Source organism: Ambystoma mexicanum, chromosome 5p (genome assembly GCF_040938575.1).
Source record: "Ambystoma mexicanum isolate Mex_15411 chromosome 5p, UKY_AmexF1_1, whole genome shotgun sequence".
Lineage (NCBI taxonomy): Eukaryota > Metazoa > Chordata > Amphibia > Caudata > Ambystomatidae > Ambystoma > Ambystoma mexicanum.
Genome location: NC_090930.1, coordinates 1,108,835,295 through 1,108,861,514, shown reverse-complemented (window position 1 = coordinate 1,108,861,514; position 26,220 = coordinate 1,108,835,295). Strand labels below are relative to the sequence as shown.

The following is a 26,220-nucleotide window of genomic DNA, read 5'->3' as shown; positions in this document are numbered from 1 at the left end:
TGTTTACACTTGCACTTGAGGTCTTTATTTTACCCTGCAGAATTAGATTGAAGTTGACTACAAAGTGGTCAGACCACTGACATTTGAACTGGTTAAAATGGGAGATGACATCAGTTTGCAATCCAGTCAATTGTTCGCCCTTTTATGTGTGCATCGCCTTGCCAATTGATAGAAATGAAGTTCTTCCAGAGTGGCCACACAATCTGATGCTTCTTTATCATTGGGGACCAAATATCCCAGATTAAAAGTCTCCCACTATATTTATTGATTTAGTGCTCATAAATGATTTGACTACTTCAACAAGGGAGTTTTTTTAATTCTGGCATCCGTTCAGGTGAACGATACAAATATGGGAGATTATAAGAGAATAGGATTAAATAGCAGTTTAACATGAAGTATCTGACGTCCTGGAATATCCTGAGTTTGTAGAGACTCATATTAAGGTGTTTAGAATAAATGAGAGCAACCCCTCCGCCGACACGATCAAAACGATCTTGCCAGAGAATAAGATGGGAGTTTGGTATAGCAATAGAAAGAGAGGGGCCAGCTGCCGAGTGGAGCCAGGATTCAGATAAAAATAGGATCAACCCTGGATTCAGTGATGAAGTCTGTGACCTCTGTGGCATGTGTTACGAGTGAGAGCATTTAAAAGAGCACTTTTAATATTGGAGATCTTACTAGCTTGATTGATTACTATAGGCTCACAGGGTAGGCATGATGTGTACATACAGGACAGATCACTGTTGTCTGCGTGAGTAGTATTACACCATGGAACACTCAATTTCTTTTTTTTTTCTTTTTCGTTGGAATGCTTTTGGCATTCCCTGCCTGACTATATGTCCTGATTATAAGTCCCTTGTCTATGTGTGTTATTTTGTTTCAATAGAGATGCTAAATGGATTCAAATCATTTAGGCTGTTGGCAAACACAATTTAATCTGAGGGAGTAGTAACAGTAGATGCATGATCCATGATCATACTATGTATACTATCTGCAATTTGAAGAGGTTCTGAGATGTCTACAGAGGTGTGATCAGGAGTCCTATCACCAGCACTCCACTGTGTTGCATGATGGATATGCCCCTCAGTAGATCTTATAGCTTTTTCCATGGGCAGAAAGTCCATAGTCATCGCCCAATTTCTTATTACTCTTGCAACCCTCATTGTCATTAAATCTGTCATTACTCCTCTGACCCTCATGTTCGTCAAAGTTCTTAGCGAAACATGCATTACTCATCCTCTTCATAGTTCCTCATATCTCTTGCATCGATCATCCATGTCACATTCCTTAATTTCCACCAGCATCCCATCACAGTTGCCATTACACTTACCTTGTGTAAGGAACTCATGGTGGAAACAAGTAACGTCTAATCTAAGCCTAAATCTAAGCCTAAATCTAGGATGGGAGCAAGCGTCGACCATCAAATGAAAATAAGGCAGTCCTAGTGGCGTTGTGTGAAATAAAGAGCCTATACTAAAAGAAACCTATTGCCAAACCTTACCACTAATCCTTAAAGGGGTGTGGGGTAGTTCTCAAGAAAAGAAAGAAGTGTTCTCAAATAATATTTCAGGATGCGGTAGCCTGGTTCTCACTTCCCCATGTTTTGAGCATGGGTTAAGGTGGGATCGTGGAGCACAGCACACTGTCGAGTTTTCCCAGCACAAGATGACAGTTCAGCTTTCAGCTAATGGGGCCGTCGATGGCCAAGTCTCATTTCACTTGAACGTCTCTTGCCTTCAAGACCTGAGGTGGTCAAAATAATAAAACAAAAGTTCCTTCAACCAAATGAAAGTTTGCTAGGGTGATAATGGTTTACCCCTGGGTCCCCCTCTTCCGGGTGCTGACCCCTTTCGTATCGTATTCCACAATTCTATATATATCAGTTGTTCTGGTTCTCCCTCGGTCAGGCTCAGACCCCTTTTGACTGCCAATACTTGGGTGATGGTTTCACCCCTGGATCTCCCTCGATTAGGTTTGGACAACCTCTTGACTGCCAATACTTGGGTGATGGCTTCATCCTGAGATCTCCCTTGGTGGTGCTCAGACCCCTCTCAAATCTGTCTAGGTACTTGGGTGACGGCTTCACCCTTGGATCTCCCTGGGTCTTGCTTGGACCCTCCTCTTCTCTTTAATGTGATTTCTCTTCCCTTTCTTTCACACAGTTTGTAGATCAAAGTCTTTCGATTGTACAGGGATTTTGCTTGACCCTCAGTATAACCACTTTGACCTATTTTGGTGGCTCTCGTGCGACCTTCTGGTATCTGTAGTTTTCTCTCAGATAGGGATTGACCAGAGTATTGGGAATTAGCACCCATGTGGTGCCAGTTTCCCTCTGCAGCTGGTCTCCCATTTAACACTTGTCACAGTTCTTTCATAGTTCATAGTGTTCAAACTTGCCACTTTGCGATTCTCACTCAACACAGACTGGTTCTCATCGTTTCCCCTTGACTCACCAGCTGTGATGAACCACTTGGCTTTTCTTCTTTATTGGAGTCAAGGCCGGTACCACGATTGCGGAAGCTTCCCTTGCTCCTGCTTATGGCATAGGTTTGCCCTGTGTACTGTTGACATCTGCTGTAAGACACTTGTGCTATTGTTCGCAGTCTTATGTCTATCTCCTTGAAGATTATGCTGGTCTGGGACTAAAAGGGCAAGGTTGCTTCTCTCCTCGTCACCCTCTCCATTCCTGCCACCTTTCTCTTAGTCTTGAACTGCTGCTCTTGATTAGCCGTCTCGTCGTGCTGTCTGCAGTGCTCGCCTTGTGCTCTTTTGCTCCACCTTTTATCCCTGTGGGGAAAAGTAGGGGTTGTCGGGGGTGTGTGATTCAAGTTAATTGCCTGACCCTCGGGTTGGGACATGTCAGCTACACAGTTTTATTCGACCATTGTTTGTGGTGTGCACAAGTGTTTGTGTCAGAAAAGGGGATGTTTTGAGTGTCAAAGCATCCTACAGAGCCGGAAGGGAAAGAGGTGTTATATGGAATCATATCCTTCATATTTGGGTTTGGGGTGATCTCGGAAGGGTAGGTTTTGGAGGGTTTGTTAAGAACTGAGGGGATTGTAGGAACGGTAGTGTTCTGTCATAGTGGATTGTATGTTCAGAAAATGACAATCGAAGAGACATGGTTGGGAGGGTTTGTGGGGCAGACTGGAATAGCTGCGACCTTGAAATAAACAAGAGGGATTGTGGGAACTGTAGTATTTTACTCGAATAGGTTGGGAGTGCGGAAAATAATAATCAGAGGGACGGAAATAAGAATGATTGGGAGTATTCGGACAGGGAACAGGAGAACAGGGTTTTTGAAAACAACGGTTTCTGAATGTGACAGGGTTTGTGATTCTAGGGGATTGGTTCTGTACGGAGGGGTTATTGGGTTTTGGTAGGCGAGATTTAATGGGAGGTAGGGGGGGCAGATGTGGCACAGCCCATAAAGGTCTCAGAGATTTCATCCTTCTCTTCTTCCTCTGTAACATACCGTGTCTCAGAGATTTCACCCTTCTCTTCTTCCTCTGTAACATACCGCGTCTCACCTTGGGCATTCCCCAGAGCACAACCCCAGGCTCTCCCTACGCAGGTGATCCTCCCTCGTTTGTCCTCCCCCAGGGTTGGGAATCTGAGAGCACCAGCCCTTCCCTAGGCCACCTGAATAAGGGATTATCGAGGTCTTGCTGGGAGAATACCCTCATGTTTCTCACACATGGCACCCCTCATGCTCCAAATAGTGTCATTTACCCCAGCATCCCTCATCCTCCTCACAGGTCCCTCATTACCCTGGCATCTCTTTCTAGTGAAAGCCCCTTATTCTTACTGCTACATTCCTCAGCATAGCCCTTTTTATGATTGGGAGTTTACGAGGCAGCTCAGGCAACTTAGACAAGTTCCTTTATTAAGTTACTTTAGGTTACACTTCATAAGTAGGAACTAGGACAGGAGCAGGGAGAGAGCCCATTGGCTCCCACCACCCAGGCTACATGGTTTCAACTGCCGTTGGTGGAACACACACAGATCAACATTCCACCTCATCCATAACATTCAACATGTGACATCAGTCAGTCCCTGACATTATTCAATCCCTGCACAATCTCAAGATCAGGCATAACACATCTCCTCCCCATCACACATTAAAACACAGCGACACAGGACATAACACAGACAACAGCCCCTAATTTTCTTTACTTTGGCATCCCTCTCCTGCACCACAGTCCCTGATTACCCTTAACCTGTCATCACTCATCTTAGTCTTTCCCGCCTTACCCTGACATCTCTCATCCTGGTTAAAGTCCTTCATTTCCCCTAACGCTACAGCTTTCTTTAACCTTACCCTGGCATACCTCTGCCTAGTCACAGTCCCTTATTAGCCTTACTCCTGCAACCATCATCCTTGTTCCAATCCCTCGTTACCCCAATAGACCTCCACCTCATACATCATTTCTTTTATCAGGCTCCTCCTCGTCCCAATTGCTGATTATTACACCACACATTATCATTGCTATTGCTGTGCAAATCGTTGTCTCATTCTATCCTTACCACAAGTATCCTTATTCTGGCTGAAGAGGTGGATAGGCTCATAGATAGATTTGGTTTTTTTTGTGCCATGAACATTTTACTATTGAGTTGTTTATGCTTAAAATATGTTGAAAGTCTCATCAGTCAACTCACAAAATATTTTTGTATAACAAAAGGAATTCCACTTTAAAATCTTGAATGATGTGATTTAAGTATAATGTGCATACTAGTTAAAAATAACTATTTCACTTATACAAATAAACCTATTAAATCATTATGTACATTTATATACGCATATAAAATATTTAAAAAAACACCATAACTTAATAACCATTGCCTAAACTGACCCACCCGCATTTCAAGATTTTGATTCAGCAACTTTCATTTAACAAAGCCATCAAAGATATTTATGGCCCATAAAATAGTGACACAAAATACAGAATAAAAAAAAAAGTTTCCTATCTGTACAATAAATCTGTTAAATGTTGCTGTCATTCACGTTAAACGCCCTCCATTACAAATTCTCCTGAATGTAAAACTAATTGGACAAGTACAAAAAACATAATGGTGTTGTACTACTATTCGTTAACAATCCTGGCATTGTTGACCATTACAACCCTCGCTAATTTAACACAAAACCCAAATTATTGCACAATACAAAATAAAAGTAAACCTATCCATAGATTTACAAAAAATAAAACCTTCAGTGACAAATGTTACATTACATTAGCTATTAAGCATAACCATGTAAAACTCTGTTTGCACACAGATGCACAATAGAAAAATAACGAGCAAAATTGTAAACACTTCAAAACATCAATAACATTGTTTTTATGGTCGTAATGAAATGTTGGGTGTGCCAAGGTTACAGCATTGGTGGTTATAAAGTAGAATTTTAAGTTTTGGTGGTATCCTGTGATAGCTTCTTTATTAACATGATTTCCAATGTTAATATGTTTAACATTTTGTAGATAGTAACCGTTACAGTTTGTTACATTTTAGTTTATATATACATGTACATCATTGTGCCTCCACCTGCCAGAGTAGAATGAGTCGGTGGTGATGTCTCAAAATTACATGAAGAATCACAACAGTTTAATACTTTTTTTTACCAGAAATGTTTTATTTGATTAATTGTACATCTCTTTATAACAAGAACGCTAGTATGTAAGGTTTACCAACTACATACCTGTCTCTAAATCACTGTGTAATTACCAGGCCCATAATTGATCATTAAGTGGGGTGATTGTCTCGGGAGGATAGCTCAGCGGCAACCTGCTCGCCTTGGAAGCAAGACGACACGGAGCAACACAGGTTCGATCCCTGGGTCCGTGCTTAGAAACCTCTGGGTATGTTATAAATATCATATCATAGCAGGAGTGGCTGGTGGTAAAATACTCTCACCTAGCAATGCTGGCATGGCTAGCCTTACGCAGAGTACCATGGAACGCTCAATAGTATTACTGCAAACTCAACATTAAAAAACATGGCTTTTCAAGTATCAAGAAAACCTAGTTCCCACAATGTCCTCCCCTTTCTCAAATACTCCTAGAAACAAAGACGCAACTAGCTGCCCACAATGGTACTAGTACTTGCTGGTGTAAAGGCTGGGTTGCGCACACACCTCACACAACAATGGGTGGTAGCCCTGTGTGGGTCCCATGATAGGCTTGCCCTTAGTCAATGTAAGGATCCTAATTCGGGAACCACTTTAGGAACTGTTCCCAGCACATGCTGAAGGGGCACACTAAATGCTACAATACAAGACTGACTGCCTGGGGGGGGTATTCTGACCATGGCATGAAGTAATTTTGCCCTCCAATTTCTAAAGAGCTCTTATAAAATATAGCACTCTTACATTGTACAGCATGGCTCTTCCAAAATACACTTCACTACCCCCCATACTGATGTTTGATCCTCTGTGTGGTGCTTCTCTGATGCAGTCAAGGTAACCTATTTTGAGAGGTCAGCCCCTAACTGCAGTGGAGAAAAAAACAGATATGGGTCCCTCAAACACCCCAGATACCCTGATGTTGGTGGACACTCTCCCCTTTTGACTCCATAACTAAACCAACACAGTAGAGTCATGAATCCTAATGGGGATTAATGAGCCGTATAAACGTATATAATGTTTTAAAGGAACTTTATTTTCAACCAATAAAAAAGGAAAGGGCTCCAGCAAACAAATGTCTGTATGGCTTCTCCTTGTGATTAAACAAGTAGGTAAGGAGTCACTGTCTTTGGAATCAAACCGTCTTAATGCATGGATCCATGGCCCGATAACCCACTGGGCATGGCGGTCTTTTCAGCTATGGTTGGTTTTATTACTCATGACCAGTCCTGTTAGTATTTTCTTTCTTACCGGCTCCGCATGAATGGTATATGGTCCACTCATGGCAGTTCTCCAGATCGGGGCTACAACGAATAGCAGTGCTATGTTCGCTGTTTCCACCATGCTTTTGGTAGGCTTGTGTGATGTCGGGGGAACTTCTGATATGGGGAGCTTGCTGACCACTTACTACTATTCCCTCCTGGCTATCTTCCTCTATCCCCCACACTATTGTTTCTAATCCTGGGTTTGCTCTTCTTTCTTCTCACCATCTCTTTCCTTGTGCTTAAATCATAGTCCCTTTCCGATGCTCCATGCTGTGCTCTTACCTCCTCCCACCTTCACTGGGCGACCAGATGTAGGACAAATCCGCCAGGATCCTACTCGGTCTCTGCCGGTCTCGTTTTTCCCCTCGCCTTCTCCTTTACCTCTACAGGATCATTTACCTTAAAGTTGTTCTCCAGCTACTTCCTGGGGTATCTTCCCTTGAAGTACATCCATTGACAGATTCATTTACAAGCTTTTTCTTTTTTTCTCAAGTTCTTTTGCTCAAATGTTTGGTTAAAGAATGTAGAAGGTAAATTGGAGTTAGGCAATATTGGTGGGGTTGGGTGGGCGTTTTTAGGGTTTCCCCCACCCACCTTTCCATAAAACAAATTTGAGGGGGAAAAAAGATTTAAAATGTTCAGTAGACATACAAACTCTTCCTCCTTTGTTTGCTTTTTGTGGATTTTCCAGATTACTTTGGTTGTGGGATGCTTTCCTTTTCTCGTATTGGATTGCATAGATGGGGATAGGGTAAGGGAGGGGATGCTCCCACGCCACCCTCAAGCCCTGCATCATTGTGGATGTGATGGCATGCCACTCTCCATACCCCACCCGGTTGCCCGATTCCCCAACCACTTGTGGCAGGGCACTCCTCCATCACATGCATTTACTAGGACCACCATCTAAGCTGCTTAAATAAATAAGTAACTCCCTGATCATTTATTTATTTATTTAAATTTATATAGCGCGCAAGCAGCCCAGGGGCATTGAGGCGCTGTTTCTTGCAATAACTTAGTTACATGGTACATATGATAGCGATTGTTGACACATTATGAGTAGTAGAGGAAATCATACTGTTGTTAAAAATATTGCATTTGGGCGTAAATTACAAACCTAAATGATAAGTATTTGTGTTGATGTGTCGATCCTTATGTGAAGAGGGTAGTTTTCAGTGTTTTGCGGAAGGTGGTGAGGGAGTCCTCGCCACGGATGGTGGGAGGTAGGGCATTCCAGAGGGTGGGCGCGAGGTAGGGGAAGCTGGACCCACCCGCTTTTACTCTTTTTACTAGTGGCACAGAGAGCATGTTGGTGTACGGGGATCTGGTTGGCCTGGTGGTGGAGACAGGGTGGATCCTTTGAGAAAGGTAGGCAGGAGCAGTGAAGTGAATGCACTTGTGGGTCAGTGTCAGGGCTTTGAATACGATCCTTTCCTTTATTGGGAGCCAGTGGGCTAGTTTTTTGGCTTCAGAGATGTGTTCTCTTTTAGCAATGCCTTGGGTTGCCCGGAGAGCATTGTTCTGTATTACTTGTAGTCTCACTAAGTTTTTGTTGGAGGTTCCTAGAAAGAGTACATTGCAGTAGTCTAGCCTGGAGCCGGTGATGGCTCTGGCTATGTTGGTGCAGTTCTCTTTGGATAGAAAGGGCCTGATTGCGTTGATAAGTTTAGCATGATATGCAGCTGCGGATGCTATTGCGTTGACTTGTCTATCCATGGATAGGCTGGAGTCCAGGTAGACTCCCAGAGTTTTGACAGAATCGGAGACCGGGATTTTAATGGAGTCAATGGTGAAGTGGCTAAATTGGACATCTAGGTTTTTTAACGTGTCGGGGGAACCTACCAGGAGGAGTTCCGTCTTGTCAGAGTTGAGGCATAGTCCATTGTCAGCCATCCAGGCTTGGATGGTGTTGTAGAGGTTGTTGAGGGTCAGGGAGTCGGTGTCATAGTTACCTGTGAGAGTGAGGAGGATCTGGGTGTCGTCGGCGTAGTTGGTGTATGAGATGCCCATAGCGTCGAGGATGAGGAAGAGGGGTCGTGTGAAGATGTTGTATAGGGTGGGGGAGAGACAGGAGCCTTGGGGTACACCATAAAGTATAGTAGTTGGGGATGCGGCGGCTAGGTCAGAGAATACTTGCATGGTTCTGTCTTGTAAGAAGGAGGTGATCCAAGCTGTGGCCTCTGGGGAGAATTTGGCGGTGGAGGAAAGGTGGTGGCATAGGACGCCATGATCCACGAGGTCGAATGCCGCGGATAGGTCAAGGAGTAGGAGAAGTGCTGGTTTACCCATGTCTCTAGCATCGTCCATTTGGTTCTTCAAGTCAAGTAGGGCGGTTTCGGTCCCGTGTCTAGGGCGGAAGCCAGATTATATACCTAAAGGTTACGAGAGTCTATACTCAGTTGCCTACTAAGGCTAAATGTTCTTTATTTAGAAGTCAGTTATTACAGCCTATAACAGAGATAAAAAGAGAATTTACACCTTCGAGCCCAATAAACGCTCACACGTACAATAGTAAAACTATCACTGGCAAAGCCAACAGTTTTTGTGCAGGCATGGCATGGACATTTGCCAGGCATTGACATAATGGTAATACCTGGCCATAAGATGGCAAAGGCAGGCAAATGGTGTAAGTGCCTGAGAATACTATGTTGGTACTTGGAAAATGCCTATTGAGAGGGGGTCAGAAATGTGAGGCTGACAACTTTATGAAGGTATTTCAAAAGGTGCCATTTTTCTAAAATACAAGGTTGGATAGAGGATTTCCCTGCCTAAAATAAACTAAAGAAAAGACTCTAACATAAGAAAGGATATCTGTCCCTCTCACTTATACAAACAGTAACATAATAATGTAATGCATGGCAGTTCAAAGGCAACACAATTATAACCGTTAAATTCACAATATGACAATAGTCTCTCTTTATAATTTGGGTGAATTCCCCTTTCCCATATTCAAGCAGGATTCTGCTCCACAGTCCCAAAAAGAAACAAGAAAATCCTGGTTTGCAACAAAGTTCCAATACCGTTCTTTGTGGCTCCAACCTGACAACAGAAAGTTCCAACACTCCAGTGGTTCAACTAAGAACCTTCTTTCTTTTTCTCTTATAATAGTAAGACTCAAAGTGATCTTCACGCAACTAAAGAATATTGCCTCTGTTCAGCAATAGCAACATAAATTGTCTTTGACAGGATGCTTTGCCACACCTTATTATTGCTGAAGATATATAAAACTTCTGCAGCAGTTTTATACCGTTTTTTCTTCAGCAATGAAAGTCTGTCAGAATAACTTGTTAACACCACTTCACGGCACTTCATCCTGTTTTACTCCCATGCCAGACCTACTATTTCCAATGTTCGCTGATCAGGTATACTCCTCTGCCCGAACAGTAATTCACAAACCTTTGTGGTTAAGTTCAGCTTACAATAGCTTTGCAGTGTTCATTACTTTACAAAATCAGAATTTAAGCAATGTTTCAGGGAAAGCAAGATTCACATTGGTGCTCTTCAGTATTCTTTTGTACTTTCCAAAACCTCTGCAAGTTATGCTCCTCTCCTTCTGAATAACTTTCCAGAAGGGCAGCCTTTTTGCCAATTTAGTTTACCCACCACGTTAACAACCAAACACTGACCAGGATATGGTTTTATTCTGCTTCTTCCTTGACCTGGCAATGTGGGTTTATACCAGCTTTTGTTATATGCTTCTTCAAATATGGGCAGTATGTTTTACAACCTTTGGAACTCTCATTAGGGCCCCTCCTGCGTTCGGCAATATCTGTTGACTTTAAATTGCCTTTCTTTTGAGTCATTTTGGTTTGGGTAATGGTTGTTTGCCTTAGGTCCTATTTTTATTTCCCCCATCTTGCTGCTGGGTTCTCAATAAACTCTCATGCTTAAAGATACAGTAATTTGCTTTGAAAAATAAGGTCTTCTCTTGTTTCTAATAGTTAGGTATTCAAAATTGCTCCGTTATTACTTTCTCTCACATGCAAGTGTTTTCTGCTTTAAAAATGCCTGTGTTGAACATGCTCTGGGGTCACTATCAGCTGGTGAACTCACCGGGTAAGACGTGTGCATCCGATTCCCTCGCTGCTCACAGGTATTCTGCTTCAGTGGCTCCTCGCGACCCAGTAAACTGCTGCTTTTGATCCACTGTTGCCTGCGCCACTTATAAAAGGAACTTCGTTTGCTACGGAGGTTCTCTGGTGCTCGCCGGACACCAGAGACCCTTTCCACGATTTTCATTCCTGCTGGGCAACCTCTGCAAACCAGGTCTTCAGAGGGCAAGCTTCTCTCTCTCATTGTTCCGCTGTGCGACCTCTGCAATTAAGGCTTCTGGTGGCAAAGACCATCTCAGGACGGGCTACGGGCTACTGTTCTCTGCTTTACAGTTGTCCCAACGTCTTCTCGATCCTCCAGGTTCTGCTTCTGCTGCTCACTGCTCTCCCTGCTCACTAATGGCCTGCACCCGAGAGGGCCTTTTGAGCCTCCCAGTCTCCCTCAGGTGTGGGTCATTTCCAATAACAAGTTGATCACTTCTATAGTGCTGTTCCTCTTTAGCCCTCTTCTTTGTCCCAGTACTTCTGGAAATCTGGGACTTGAAGTCCCAAATGAAAACATTCGATTTTCTAATTTAGTTTTCTGTTTCAAACTCATTTTTGTTACCCATAATAGTCTTTAAAGGAATATCTTAACGACAACTCACAAGACTGGATTGTATAAAGGAATAAAGTTCTTTAGAGTTTGAATTTTTATTATTGACAGACTTCTTTTCACAGTACCTTTGGGAGATGGGGTAACTTCTAGCTTTTAAAGTCTCCAAGGTTTTAGAAGGGTTTTTATTCCTCTCAATGCTTAAGGGTTTCTGATTGTTTTTACCCACATTAAGAGTTTCAACTTGTGGTACAAGAAGATTGTCATTACAACAAGCCGTTACATACATACTTTGGTATTGAGGAGATGTCCTTCCTATACCATGCCTCAGCTCTCAGAGTCCTGTCATTCCCCTGGGCCCTTTTTCCTCCCGGGTGATCCTTCCGCAGAACCACCCCCTCTTAACCCCCTCAAAGTCAGGATCAGAAAGCATCTTAGCTTTACCTAGCCACCTGGAAGGAGACTTTAGGCAGGGGTTTAGTGAGGAGTCAGTAGGATTCATCACGCTATACCATATACAAAAGTCAAATCTGTTGTTATGAAATAAACTGTGGTGCAGCTATTACACATTGCTGCTTGATCAGTTGATTATTTGAGCAATATGACCCAAGCGGCAGGGGCATTACCGACTCAGGTAATGCCCCTGCCGCGAGGGTCATATTGCTATTAGTACCCCGGCCAGCAATATATGCGTGACCGGGGCACTAAAAGCATTTTTTTCTGTCCCGAAAAGCCGCAGCGTTTCGGGACAGAAAAAAAAACAGACGACCAAGAAAATGGCTGCCAGGAAAGGGAAAACGGGAGTCCGTTTTCCCTTTCTATGGCGGCCATCGGGAGCTGACGTGCTGGGAACACAAGTGTTCCCAGCGCGTCGACTCCCAAAAAAAAAAAAAGAAGCAGAAGGTAAGTGGGAGGGCGGTAGGAGGAAGGGGGGCGGGAAAAAACGTACCTGCGTCCCCAGCAGAGGACGTTGGAAGCCTCCAGCTGTGTGGAGGCGCGGAGTCTCCACACTGCTGGAGGCTGCCATCGTCCCCCACCAGGGACGCACGAGCAAGAGGGAAGGAAAAAAAAAAAGCTTACTGGAGTCCCCAGCGGGGGGCCAAGTCAGCCTCTAAGCCGTGGGGAGGCTCAAAGCAGGGATGGCCCCGCTTCGAGCGTCCTCATTGGCTGAGAGGCTGGCACGCCCCCCCGCCGTGAATCGAAGGATTCTCGGCCGGGTAAGGACCCGGCGAGAGCCAATTGGAAAGCATGTTGCATTCTGCTCGACTCTCGCCGGGTACTAATAAGTGATATGTACTGGTTTGCTGTCCCTTTCTGAAAACCCTTATGTTATCATTGGTTTCTTTTTAACAGCTCTGATGTATTGTCTGCTTTAGCCTATACCTAGAGGGCGGTCTATTTCGCCTCCTCCTTGTGCAGGCATAAGGCAGGCTCGCCTCTCTCAAGTGCCGTTTCACATTGTAATCGCACTGTTTATATGCGGGCCTTGCAAACAACAGATTAGGGCTAACCAGGCCCATGCATGGGTGTTCGCGTAATGGCACACGTTTAAGAAATAAATAAGTATACGGGTATTCTTAATGAGTCGTCCAATTTATCAAAACGTCTAACGAATGATGCAGCTTTGAGCGGCCTATAACGGTGAGAGCATCCTGTTGCCGCTCGTTACCAAAGCAACTGCAGTAGAAATGTTCGTTCATTTCTTGCTCTTTTTCATATTAAAAAAAATTCGTTTTGGAGAAAGAAAGCAACCATTATATTTCAAATGCCGTCTATTCTGTTTTTTTGCATCTCTGTCCTCCTTCCACCTCTCTCACTCTCTCTCCCTCCCCCTTGGCTCGCAGCTAGAAGGAGAGTTATTATTTTGCAAAATAACATAATAGCCAACGTAAACTGCAAATTAAAGCGGTGATACGTTTTGTAAGGGGCAAAGCTGTGTTCTTGAAATGGTCGAGTTCTTGCAGTGCAAAGCCATGTGTGGCCAGGCACCTTCGTTAGACACAGTGTTCATGGATCGAAGTCTGGATGTATGTGTACAATGGAGCCCTGTGGCTGGTAACTCAGGCGCCACATGGTAATGGCCAGATGCAGAGAGGAGCTGCGCCATTGCAGAAACATGCCCATAGATGCTAGAGGCTATAAATGGAGCTGCCTGCCACTCCAAACTGTGCGTTATCTCATTATCTTTGTGCTAATGCAGTTGATGGAAAAGGGTTACACTTTCTCGTTGCTTATTCTCTCTCTCGGCCAAAGCTCATTTTAAGTGTCTCGACACGAGGAACACATCTTAAAAACCACGTTTCAAGGCCCTAGGATGCACTGTTTCCGAGATATCTGCACCGTGCCAAGGTGAGGCGACGGGTGGGGAGCGCATAGAAGGTTCCAGTATGCTGCAGCATGCCAACTCTTGTCTCCCCTCCACATCTGCTCTGGGGTATTTCGGCCAGCCACACACGCCCATTCTCAGTGCAGTTTACTTCAGAGTGAAAAGCACATCAAGCGATAAGCAACTTGGAACAGTGACCTACAGGAACATTGATTTTCAACAATTGAGTGTTAAGATTATTTCTGTTATTCTGACCACTTAATCTGACCACTTGCGCCACACCACACTCAGACAATATTATCAGAGAGAATATTTTGGACTCTTATCTATGTAGTGAAACCTAATTGCTGTTGGGTTTAAAACGCATATGACATTGTCCCTATGAAGTAATCTTGAAGTTCTTATCAGTGTTGCACGGCACATACTAAAAATCCTCTTTCTTATTGTTAGATTTGGCCACACCCACTTTACATAATCACCTGCCACACGCACCAGTGCGTGCACCCAGAAGTGCACCAGAAGTGCTGTTTTGCTGTTTTGCGATGCGCAGCGCTCTGAGGTCGCGGGTGAGTTTCGTCTCACTTTTTCTTCCAGTATTTTCCTACTTGCCCACCCAGCTACCTGCAAACGTTATGGCGGCTGATTAGATTGAATAGAGTGCTGAATTTGAATCTGACAAGCTGCCAACTTGTCTGCAGAATCTAACATCGAGGAATGTTTCTAACATTAAGTGGTGTACTCTCTGGGTAAGTCGCCCAAGCCATAGAAACGTTAATTCAAATGCTTCTTAATCATTGAGTAATTTCCTGAAACCTGATCTGCGTCAACATTGCTTGCATAAACTAGAAAAAGAATCCATATAACCGTGCACCACAATTGCATAATTGCATAAGTGTAAAACTCTGTTGATAACTGTGAAAATTCTGTGAATATGCTGGACCGTAATAGGAACTCTGCATGTGAAAAAGATGTGTCTATATTTGTGAAAACTCTGATCTGATTTGTTATCACCCTTGTAGTTGGTTGTAAGAGATTGCTAGCCGAGTAAGCTTGGCCTTATAGCCCTCAAAATACAATCTTTCAGAGATAGATGCAGTTTGTGAGCTGAGACTAGTGGGCTGCCATCACCTCTAAGAGCTCAGTGACATGGTGTAACTGGTCTCCTAGTTTGCACTGAGAATTGTTTTGTCAACCTCCAACATATCAGTTTTGTAGATTTGTTATAAGATTTGTTTTCAGAACGCATGGTTCGTTTGAGCCGTTGGTGTGATATGAATATACTCTACTTATTGGAACATTAGAACTTGGTATATTAACACTCTCAAGTATCTCACAATATGGAGCATACGGTAGAGTATAAGAACATAATTAGAAAGTAATTGAAATACAGTATATGTGTCGTACAAATAAGAAAAATACATTAATGGAGAATGTTAATAACGCGACAACAATAGAAGAAATGAGTGAGTGTATTATAATAATGACTGCCACTAATACCAACATGATTGAATAAGGAGTAACACTCACTTCCCCTGCTTCAAACAAATGCCTTATACCAGATGATACTGGTGATGAACCGTTTGCAAATTGTAGAATAGAGACTAATAGTAACACAACCCAAGTTAGAGCTTGGTGGGAGTGAGCCTTTGCCACTGCCTATATCACCTGGGAGGACTTCTCCACATAGTGGTAATCGCACATGTATACCCAAACCATTTCCAAAAATGGTTTTGGGAATACAAAGAGATGTGGAACCCATGATGGTGTCAGCAAAACAGATGTGCAGGAGAATAAATTAGAAATTATGACTAATTACTACTCCAAGAAAAGTTTGACCACCTTAGATCTTACTATTAATAATTCTGGAATAATTGAAAATCTTAGTGAACAGCCGGTTAGTGTTTTGATTACCAATGCAGAACGAGTGGTGACTGCCAATGAAATAGTACGTGAGTTTAATAAACTCCTACACTGCCTTGTAGGTAAATCTAATTGACAACGTTATTAAACACCTAACTAATCCCAATATGAGTGAGACTTTGAAAGAATCTGTGTGACCTCACAGCATCGAAAGTACTGATAACATCTTTATTACGCAAGCTCAAATTAGTGCACCCCCTGTGAGCAGATGTCTGTGTGCTGTAACCCCGAAATCCATCTGCTTCATGGGTTGCTCGCCCCTTTCCTTGAAACTACCAACTGTTGTTGAAAGTAGAGTAGATGATGACCCTAACACGGCCTCTAACAAATCACAACAAAATGGCTCTGAAATAGGTGACCAAATCTTATGTGAGGAGAAAGAAATGAATGATCTACTTGAGCAATTTGAGATTGGTAATACCTCGCCCCGACCAAGCTAGCGCCACTGACAGAGGAAATAGTTGCAGACAATTTAGATGAGTCTAATATTAGTACAGCAAGCATATCATCTACAATAATGTTTGAAATTGTCGAAAAAGTTTTGTACACCTTAAATGAAAAATGTGAAAGAATGGAAAAGAATGTGATGTTCAATCATTATTGTTGCACAAAAGTATTAATCGTGGTAGCAAAAACGAATCTAGCCATCAATAGCATGCCTGAGGAGAGTTGGGGCACCCAGATTAAAAATACTTTGGGAGCTATATGATCCCCTGATGAAAATCACACAGTAGAACCAGTTAGAGAGCATTTGTGGGGCGTCTATTGATAAGATCTCTCTTATGATTGCTAGACTTCCGACATCTCATGCTATAGGCCCTGATGGCACTTGTAACACACTTTTGAAGCTATCACCTCAAACCTGGGCCAGGGCTCTCCAACTCTTGTTCAGCGAAATAGGATCTAGTGGAAAAATATCAGAAACATGGAAAGAAATTACCATACTTCAAGCATATAAAAAAATGTTGCTAGAAGTCGCCATCAAACTATTGCATGCTAGATATACCTGCAGAAATGTTTTCCCGAGTACGTCTGAATGATTTGAACCTATGGATAAACGACATCACATCCTACCTAATAACCAAACTGGCTTTAGAGCAAAGGCAAGTACTATTCACAATTTAATATGCTTGACCGCACCATTGAATACCCTTGGGTCAGATGACCACTATCACTGTACGGAGCTTTAATCGATTTCAACTTAGCTTTTGACACAGTCATGTGGAATAAACTATGGAATAAACTAGGGAAATTGAATATTCCTCATGGCCTGTTAAACATGATCCAACACGGATACCTCTGTGCATGTGAGAACAAAGGGTGGAGGACAAGTCACTGAACCATTTCCGACTGCACATGGTGTAAAACAGGGCTGTATTCTTAACGCCACCTTGTTTAATCTGCACCTGGCAGATTTGGCAGTTGTGCTGAGACTGGTGGAAGCCCGACCTGTTAAATTTGATATTATGAACTATAATTGGCTTGGTTAAGCCAATGATCTTTTGCTGCTGGCCTATACTCCCAGGAGTCTGCAAGTCTCGCTGGTCGCTTTAGGGGAGTATGCCAGCAGCAGTGGTCTCAGGATTAATATTGAATAAACTAAGATAGTGACCTTCTTGGGCAAACGTAAGAGTAAATACCAAAATAACCAAAAATAGAAACTTGACGATAAAGAAGTCAAAAATGTAGACAGCTATACGTATCTTTATGTAGTTGTTGATAATAAATTAAACTGGTCTCAGCAATGGCCAGCGAATAAGGCAAAATGTATGAATATAGCTTTCTCTTTGAGCAACTTCATAGCGAAACAAGTAGGAATATCTTACTACTCAATGCATCTAAAATTGTACCTTTTATGATCTATGGGGTAGAAGTATGGTGACACAAATATCGTTCGGAACAAATTAAATTGGAGTTAGTGGGGAGCCAGACCAAAACGAAACTTACAGACCAAACTGAGGATCTTAAAAAGGACCCTCTGCTGGACTGGGAGCCAGTGCAAGCTTCTATGAACTTTTGAAATTAAGGCAGCTTTAGGGAGGGCAAAGAGTAGCCTATTGGCTGAGTTTTGGGAAACCTAAAGATGCTGTACTTGGTTTTTAGGAATGCCCATAAGAAGGGCATTACAATAGTCTAATTTGGAGTTGACCAATGTTCCAACAACAGCCGTCACAAGAAATCTGAGGCAAAAGAGGTTTTAGCAATCTTAGTTGAAAATATATTTTACAATTTTACAATTTCGCCCACTAGACGGTTACTGTTCATATTTGCCTGGCAACCGCAGCCAGGTTTTTTTTTACTTTGGCAGCAAAAACCAATGGCATGTCAAAGATTGACGGGCAGGAGACTGATGGATACAGATCGGCAAGTTGCTTAGTTGAGCCAAAACCAATGACCTTTGTCTTGGAGCGGTTTAGTTTGAGTTAATTCTATAGCATCCACTGTGTAATTTTCCATGTACAGGCTAACACACTATCGATGGCATTCATAGGTTTTTAAAACCTGACATAGATTTGAGTGTCATCAGCATATGAGTAATAGCTCAGGTCGAAATGAAAAAATATATTGAGAGGTCGAATGTAGACATTAAACACTTAGCAAGAGGGAGAAGATCCCTGTAGCATTCCACATCTGAATGAAAGAGAATCCAAAAGAAAAGATCCCATCTTAACTTGCTGAGAACGATCAGACAGAAAAGAGGCGAAGCATCTCAGTGAATCCTCATAAACTCGTGCGACTGTAACTAATCTTGAGATAAGGATATCGAAGTTGACAGTATCGAACGCAACCTACAGCAAGCCATACATTTGTTTTGAAAAATTGAATTAATGCAAGTCATTTAAAAAAAAAAAAAATTAATTAGCAAGCAGACCCATTTGATTAGCAATTTTGTACTAATATTGTTAATGTCACAGGAAGCTATTTGTACCCAAGACATGAAATAAGCCACAATAGAGCAGCTTTGCGTACCACTGAAACAAGACATTAATGAGAGGAGTCAGGCCTTGCAAATTTATTAAACTTCAGCTAGACCTGCAAGTCTGGTAACTTCAACCTAAGAGAAATGCACTGGACTCATAGCAACAGAGGACAGCAAATGTAAAATGCGATTTCTGTAAAATGGTGTATGTCACTACAAACCCCCTTTATATTTGGCATACTGCTACCACCCAGAAGCCAGCCATGCAAAGTGAAACATTTTTTTGACATTTACTGCAAACAAACAAAATTATAAATACATTTTTCAAACGTCTCTTGTAAATCCTACTCACCCTTCATAACCTCTACTCGAATATGTAAGTGGGCGAAAAGACTTTGTTAGCCACATAAGTGTCTTTAAAATGTAAAACGTTAGCTGCATGAATGGACACAAATAAATAGATATGATAAAAAGGCTCTGAAAACAGTTTGGCCAGCTGTTTACTGCAGGTTCTAACGTATAAAAGAATCATAATCACAAAGTAAAGCGATCTCTGGAAGCTAACTATACTGTTTGGTATTGCAGTAGATCTGTAGATGTACAGCCTGGATGAACTATTGATCACTACTTTGCATAAGCATCCAGTTTGTTTTGTGTATTAATTATGTAAGGAGAAGGAGACTAAGCAGTGTGGATTGCGTAGCAGGCAAATAACTAGGCAAATCAGGTGGAATATTGTAGTTTGTGGTCATTTCATTTCAGGGTAACTGGTATAAAGCAACAGGGTGATCATATAGAATGTCAAGGAGTATGGGTTCACTCGTAAGTTGAACACCAGTTGCAAGATGTATGCAACCTGCAGGTTACAGAACTAGGTTTGCCATCAAAAGCATTTTATCATGTACATTTTCAAAAGTGTTTACTGATCAATATGATGCATCTTCCCCAACAAAATGAAATATAATTGACACCAGGAAATTTAGATACACTAACCCTAACTTTACTTTAAAGCACAGAGATGATGCAGTGTTTTATAGTATGAATACTGTAAATATGCTTATGCAACAACTTACATTTTAGGAATGATTTGTTTGACTGTCTTTTAAAAAAATATAAAGTTGACACATACTGGTTTTTGCCAAACAGGATATAGAAAGCTTAATAATAGTATCATCCCGATTAACTTTTGGTTTGCAATTTTTTGAAAAAGAAAATACTTTTTGCCTAGCACTCCCGCCCTTGGCACTTATAAGTGGAGGAGAGAATGACTGCACACTTTCTCTCCATTAGCACTTGAAGTGAACAGAGAAAAGAGGGTGACGAGAGCACTGAGGGCAAGAAGAATGCAGGGTGAGCTGTGCTTTCATTGGAGAGGGTAACTTAAATAGCTAACTTTGCTACACAAGTGTCATTTTGATTAGCAAATCTACAGAATTGCATAGCAGATTTCTATGCGACATTGCTTATTTTATGTCTTGTGTAGGTTAAGTATGACCAGCATGCTGATGTCCCCTTCATCGGCAGCCGATGTCATCCTAGACGGTCAACAATGCTGTTTCAGTGCCATGCCCTGTTCTAAAACCAGATTGATGTGTGTCAAGGATACCATGAGCCTCTATAAAGTTTTGTAATTGCCCATAACAATGTTTTCCAAAATCTTGGCGGGCCAAAGCAGGCTGGCAATTGGTCGATAATGAGACCAAACCTTTATGATTTTTTATAATTGGAGAGAGAGAGAGAGGACTTTTTAAGCTCAGGAAGTACACATCCTTGAGTCAGAGAGGCATTAATGAAGGGTTTAATTAAATCGCACAATAGTGGTGCATGTGGTCTGGCAAGATCAGCTGGAATGAGGTCGTAATTGAAATTGGTAGGTTTCAGATTGGAGATGAATTTCAGAACTACTTCAGAAGAAACTATGGAGAAGGAAAACAAAGCGTTGCTCGATAAGTTTGTTACAACATTGTGATCTAAAGTAGACACTTTTGAGTAGATGGCTGCCTGTCCTAAGCTTCTTCGAGCCACCAAGCATTGTCGCATATGGAACCTCATTGCTGTGTTGAACCTTGATGCTCCAGCTTGTCAACTCGGACCAGGCACGATGCACTGTAAAGTGCTCAGATGCCTGGCTCGATGCTGTTGAGACCTTGAAAGGAAACAACAATGTATACATCCATGGTTCTGGGGCATTGTTCTATAAGCCCTCGTGACAATTAAGTTCCCGTTTTATAAAAAGACATATTCTTGAACTTGTTTGACTTTTCTACAAAACTATTTACCTACAGATGGGTGTTAAATACCCAGAGAGCACTTTTTCCCCCAAAGTCTGCATTCTCTGTGCTTGTTTGTTTTTAATAGTTCTTTTAGTTTAATTGTTGGCCCTTTTTTTATTTGTATTATTGACTTGTACTATTGTTGCTTCGGATACGCCCATGCTGGCTCACACCCTTTTGAAGAATATATCCTCCCCTCGATCCATGCTACCTTAAAAAGGGGATGGCGGTATACCATTCTTGCTGTGCCTGCTTAACCTCCATGATTGAGATCACTGCTGTTTTAGTAGTAGTGTGGGGGTGGGTATGAGTTTAGAAACCATTTTTCATCCCTGTACTCCTTCAGGGCCGTAGTCATTACGTCACACTGGCTTTGTTGTGTTTGGGTTAATTTATCCTATATAGTTTAAGTACAACTTCACCATGGAATCTCAAGGGAATATTCATGGAAAACAAGTTGGGAAAGGGAAATCATTCCTTTGGTGAAAAGAAGATTATGTAAGAGGTTTTTTTTCCTTTCAGCATTTCAGTTCATTTAATGGAAACTTCTGCATATGGACTGTTGGCGGCATAAAATAATTGTTGGTGCCTGCTGTCATTTCACGTCATGTGAAATGCATGAATTCAATCCACAGAAGTATTATGTAATGCTGGTTTTTGCTAGTGTCACTGCCTTGATTTCAGCTGTTAATGCTTTTTTGTTGCCCTTTTTGGACAGAGACCCAAACCTGCCCTCCCTGACCAATGGCGTCGTCAGGCAGGGTTTGCCTTCACACCATGATGACGGGGATGTCGGCAGCAGGGGAACTAACTCTGGAGCCCCTGATCACGTGCAAGCTCTGTCTGTGCGAACACTCCCTCGAGAGGATGACCACACTGCAAGAATGCAACTGCATCTTCTGCACAATGGTAAGCCTTGTCCTTTCTGCCAAATATGCAGGAATGCTAAATGCCATGAAACTAATCGGAATCTTGGGGGGAAGGTAGTCTCAACAAGCTTTATTAACTGATGGGGATTTGTTTATTTTATTGTGTGCCGTTTGCATTAGGTTAGTAGTCTCACCAAGCACTGAGGGGGTTGCTCTGCAGTATGTATTCTGTAATAGCAAGAATGGCATTTTGGCAATATTGCAGGGGTCTGCAACCAGCGGCTCTTCGGGTGTTTTGCAGTACAGCTCCCATGATCCCTCACCACTGACTATGCTGGCTAGGGCCGCTGGGTGTTGTAGTCCAAAACCTCTGGAAATCCATAGGTTGCAGACCCGTGCAATGTTGCATTTGACAAAGGGGCATACCTTCTATGCCCCTTTGGTTGCTAAGAAATTTGAAGGTTAAGACATTTATATCTGAGGCGCTGAGACTCTGGGGTAGCGCTGTGCACCATCCGCTGTACAGGGACCACCATTTCACCCAACTATATAATCCACAGTCTGCCCCATATAGACATTGAATAATATGGGTGATCAAATTGATGCCTTGGGGACCTCTGACAGTCAACATTAAACGTGCCTTCTCGAGCAACCCCGATCCTGATATGGTGTCAGTGTAAAGTCCTGCCAACCAATTCTCAACTAGCTGCTCATCCGTGCCCAGAGGTAATTTATATCAAAGCTGCTAAGAGATCAGAAATGCCGGTCATATGCCCCTAATATCTGTGTGCAGCCTGCTGTGGCAGGTTCGAACCCCGGCAGGGTCAACTCAGCTTTCATCCTTCTGAGGTCGGGTACCACCATGTAAGATAATCATGTTTTCTGTTATTTCAGTGCTCTGAGACCTATGGGGGGTGTGTAGCGTTACATAAGAAATACATTATTATTATTATTATAATATATTTATTTTTTATTGGCATTTGCTTATTTAAACGAGAAAACATTGCCCCCCCTTCCCTTTCCCTCCACCTTGCCCCCCCCATCTCAGAGATACTGCACCTTATCATGCATATAATAAAAATAGGTTTTCAGTTTTCATCGATTGATTAAAAGTCATTCACGCAATGCCCAAAATTCGAATGTTCTGCGGGCACATATGAATCCGATACTCATCCCTCAAATATTGCAACAGTACTCCCCAATCTGTTTTAAATTGTTGGATGTCTCCTTGGATTGTATAGGTAACCCATTCCATAGCCAAGGTGTGCACATTTTAATAACCATTCATGATGGTTGGGAGCAGCATCCTGCTTCCAGTTCCGGGCTAACGCCAATGAAGCTGCCAAACGCCCTTCCTCCTGGTGCTTTAATCTTTGACCAAAGGCCCAAAGGCATTGTTCAATCCCCAAAGGTGTGTCTATCCCTCCTACCTCCTGCATTGTCGCGCCTACTTGACCCCAAAACGCTTTCAAGGCCGAACAAGACCACCAAATATGGTGCCAATCCCCCTTGCCTTTACATCTCCGCCAGCAATCGTTCGATGTCTCCGGATACATATATCGAAGTCTCTCCAGTGTATAATGCCATTGAGTGAGGGCTTTATACCACATCTCCCTAAATTGGATGGATTGAGTAAGCTTCGGGATATTGCCCCATAAAACCTCGCATTCCTCCTCTAATATATGTCGATCTAGAGTACATTCTCACTTCTCCATATAAGACCACCTTTCCCGTGGTGGACCACCTTCAGATATCAACGCATAAAAGGCAGGGATTAGATGTGAATCTCCTGCTTGAGAGGTTATATTATTTCGAATGCAGTAAGTGGCCTACTCGCCGCTGATAAATTGAGGGGATGTACAACCCAATGCGGTCGTCAATAGCTGAGCCTGTCCATTTCCTTAAGGCCAAAAGACTGTTTACACTGCTTAAAGGTTTTGACTTCCTTACACTCCATGTCCCTTAACCTTAAACATCCCGCCTCCCTCTGTTTCCTAAATGCTTCTGCATCCCTCCCTGATCTAAACTGGGGATTCCAGAACAATGGGATGAATGGGGCTTTATCACCTCATCCCACACTTCCCCTCCCCCCACCCCCTCCACTAGTGCAGTGATCCATAATGCCTTCATGCTTGGAGTTCGGTCTTCTTTAGCAAACAATAAAACCGCATTAAGTGGACCCCCCACCAGTGCTCTATCCATAGAGACCCAATGTTTACTTTCGTCCCCCAAACAGCCAAAATGTCAACACCCGCAGTTGGGCCAGCCAATAATACAGTCTACAATGGTGGAAGGGTCACCATTTTGATCAAGGCCATATGTCCAATCCATAAAATATGTAACAGATTCCTGACACCAGCCACCCTCCTCGCCCCCCCAACAGTTGCCCAGGGCCCCCCGCAAGACCAAGCAGTAACATTACAGCTCCCACTCGCCAAATACCTGGACCCCCGCTCCATCATCCCTCTGTGCCTGGCGTGCCCTTTTACTTCTCCCAGCCTCTCGGGACACATTGTCTTGTTTCACCGGGGACCATTCCCATGGTCGCCTACGCTGTGTAGTGCGGATCCCTTTTTCCTGTGATCTGGACTGCTCACTGCTTTCCGGTGCCACCATGTCAAGACCTTCTTCACTCGAATCTGCCTGCCTTTCCAAGAAAATGGCAAACCAAATGGGAAAGTCCATCGATATCGAACCTTTTCCTGATTGGGAATAATGGGGACTGGTCCCATCAGCCTCCTTTTCAGTAGAGTAGAAAAGGCCAAGTCCTGGAAGAACTATACCTCCAAGCCATTGATAGTCAAGGATGTGCTTGCTCGTGCTGCCCTCAGAATCTCTTCCTTCTGTCCAGAAGACAAAAAAGGCAACCAAAACATCCCTTGGTCAGACCCCCAGCTCTTTTCTTATCGGTCCCACTCTATAGATCCCATCCAAATGGATCTCGTCCGATGGGATCCCCAGGAGAAACTCAGCACAGATGGCTTATATCGATTGGTTAAGATCTTTGTCCGCTATTTCTTCCGCAGATTCTTTAAACGGATGTTCGAGCGCCTTGACCTGTTCTCGAGATCTTCACACTGAAGCTCTAAAATTTTACGACATCTGTACCAATCGTTATTTTGCTTCATTTTTCCGAGAGTCCTCTGTCAGCTCCTGCAAGGCTCGCTCATTCGTATCTACTCATTCCCCTAACTTTGTGATTTCACCTTTAATTTCCTGTACAACGGTTTTAATGTCTGTTTTCAAAGAGGAGATCTGCTCTTCCACCGATTCCTGAAGAGAGTCTTTAAGGCGCAGCTGATGATCTGCTAAGCATTGCATCAGTTATTCTTTGGTGATCGCCATCGTATCCCAAGGTTCAGGAATTTCCTTGTCTGGTGTGGTGACCATGACGAGCTAGCCGCTCCCGGAGTTCTCTGCGTCTCCATCTGCCAACACCTTGTGATTGTGCCTTCAGCTGCCGGGCGCTCGATATGGGTTGTCGGAGCAGCCTTATTCCGCCCTCTTCCTTTGGCATTCGGCATGTGCCTCTCTTTAATGTATCCCCTTGGCAACCACACAGCTAGTCTAATCTGGACTGTGACCAGAATGAGTCAGTCTTACTCTCCAAAGCCTTGTGTGGAGTTGTCACTCAAACCTGCAGTAATATCTTTGTATTGAACTTATAGAGCACTCACCTAGCCAAAGTCAGCATTCCAGTACTTCCTTACCCCTTCCACAGAGCCCCCAGCAGAGTGAGTCACCACACCACTCTATACAGCAGAGATTGCCACACTCCCCTCTCACCTGCAGTTTGCGATTTGTGGGATTCCCAGAGAAGCGCCCACCAGAAACACTGTAGAGCCCCACACCATTCACCTTCCGCCTTGCTCAGCGATGACAATAGGTGCTGATTACTATATTAAGACCTGAGGGGGAGGGGGTAGGCCTCTCCCCTGGCCCAATCCAAAAATGTTAATGAAGATGAAAGGTCCCACAGGCGTGGGTGCTTCCTCCGGTCTAGGCAATGCCTGCTGCACTGCCCCCGTGGGTGAGTGTGGGGGCACTGCTCCTGATGACTAATGTGGGGGGGAGCCAGGATCACTGCTTCACACTCCTTAGATGCAGGCGAGTGATGTGCTGCTACTAGCACGTCCTCCCCCTGTCGGCAACCATTTTGGATTCTACATTATTATTATTAAGATCAAACAGTAGCAAAAAAGAATTGCCTTCCTTCTTTGTTTCCAAAAACAGTAGGGTAAAGATTAGATGCTAATTACTTGGTTACTAAAGTTCTAGTCAAGGTTATCTTTAACAATTATATAACTTGCCCTTCCACCTTTAACGGTTGCAAGAAAAGCCCTTGAGTAAGGAAGGTTTTTTGATCATATTTAACACATGGCTCCA

At 43.1% G+C, this 26,220-nt stretch overlaps 1 protein-coding gene across 5 annotated transcripts in view; it reads left to right on the top strand.

The window, feature by feature from the left end:
- The window catches only part of RNF144B (ring finger protein 144B), a 511,196-nt gene that overhangs the window by 148,444 nt on the left and 336,532 nt on the right, over positions 1-26,220 (top strand). For all 5 annotated transcript variants that reach the window (XM_069613583.1, XM_069613582.1, XM_069613579.1 and 2 more), the window contains one exon: positions 21,684-21,874. In XM_069613583.1, coding sequence (XP_069469684.1) covers positions 21,710-21,874 — 165 coding nt within the window. In that variant the 5' untranslated portion in view covers positions 21,684-21,709. The remainder of the gene's footprint in view (positions 1-21,683; positions 21,875-26,220) is intronic.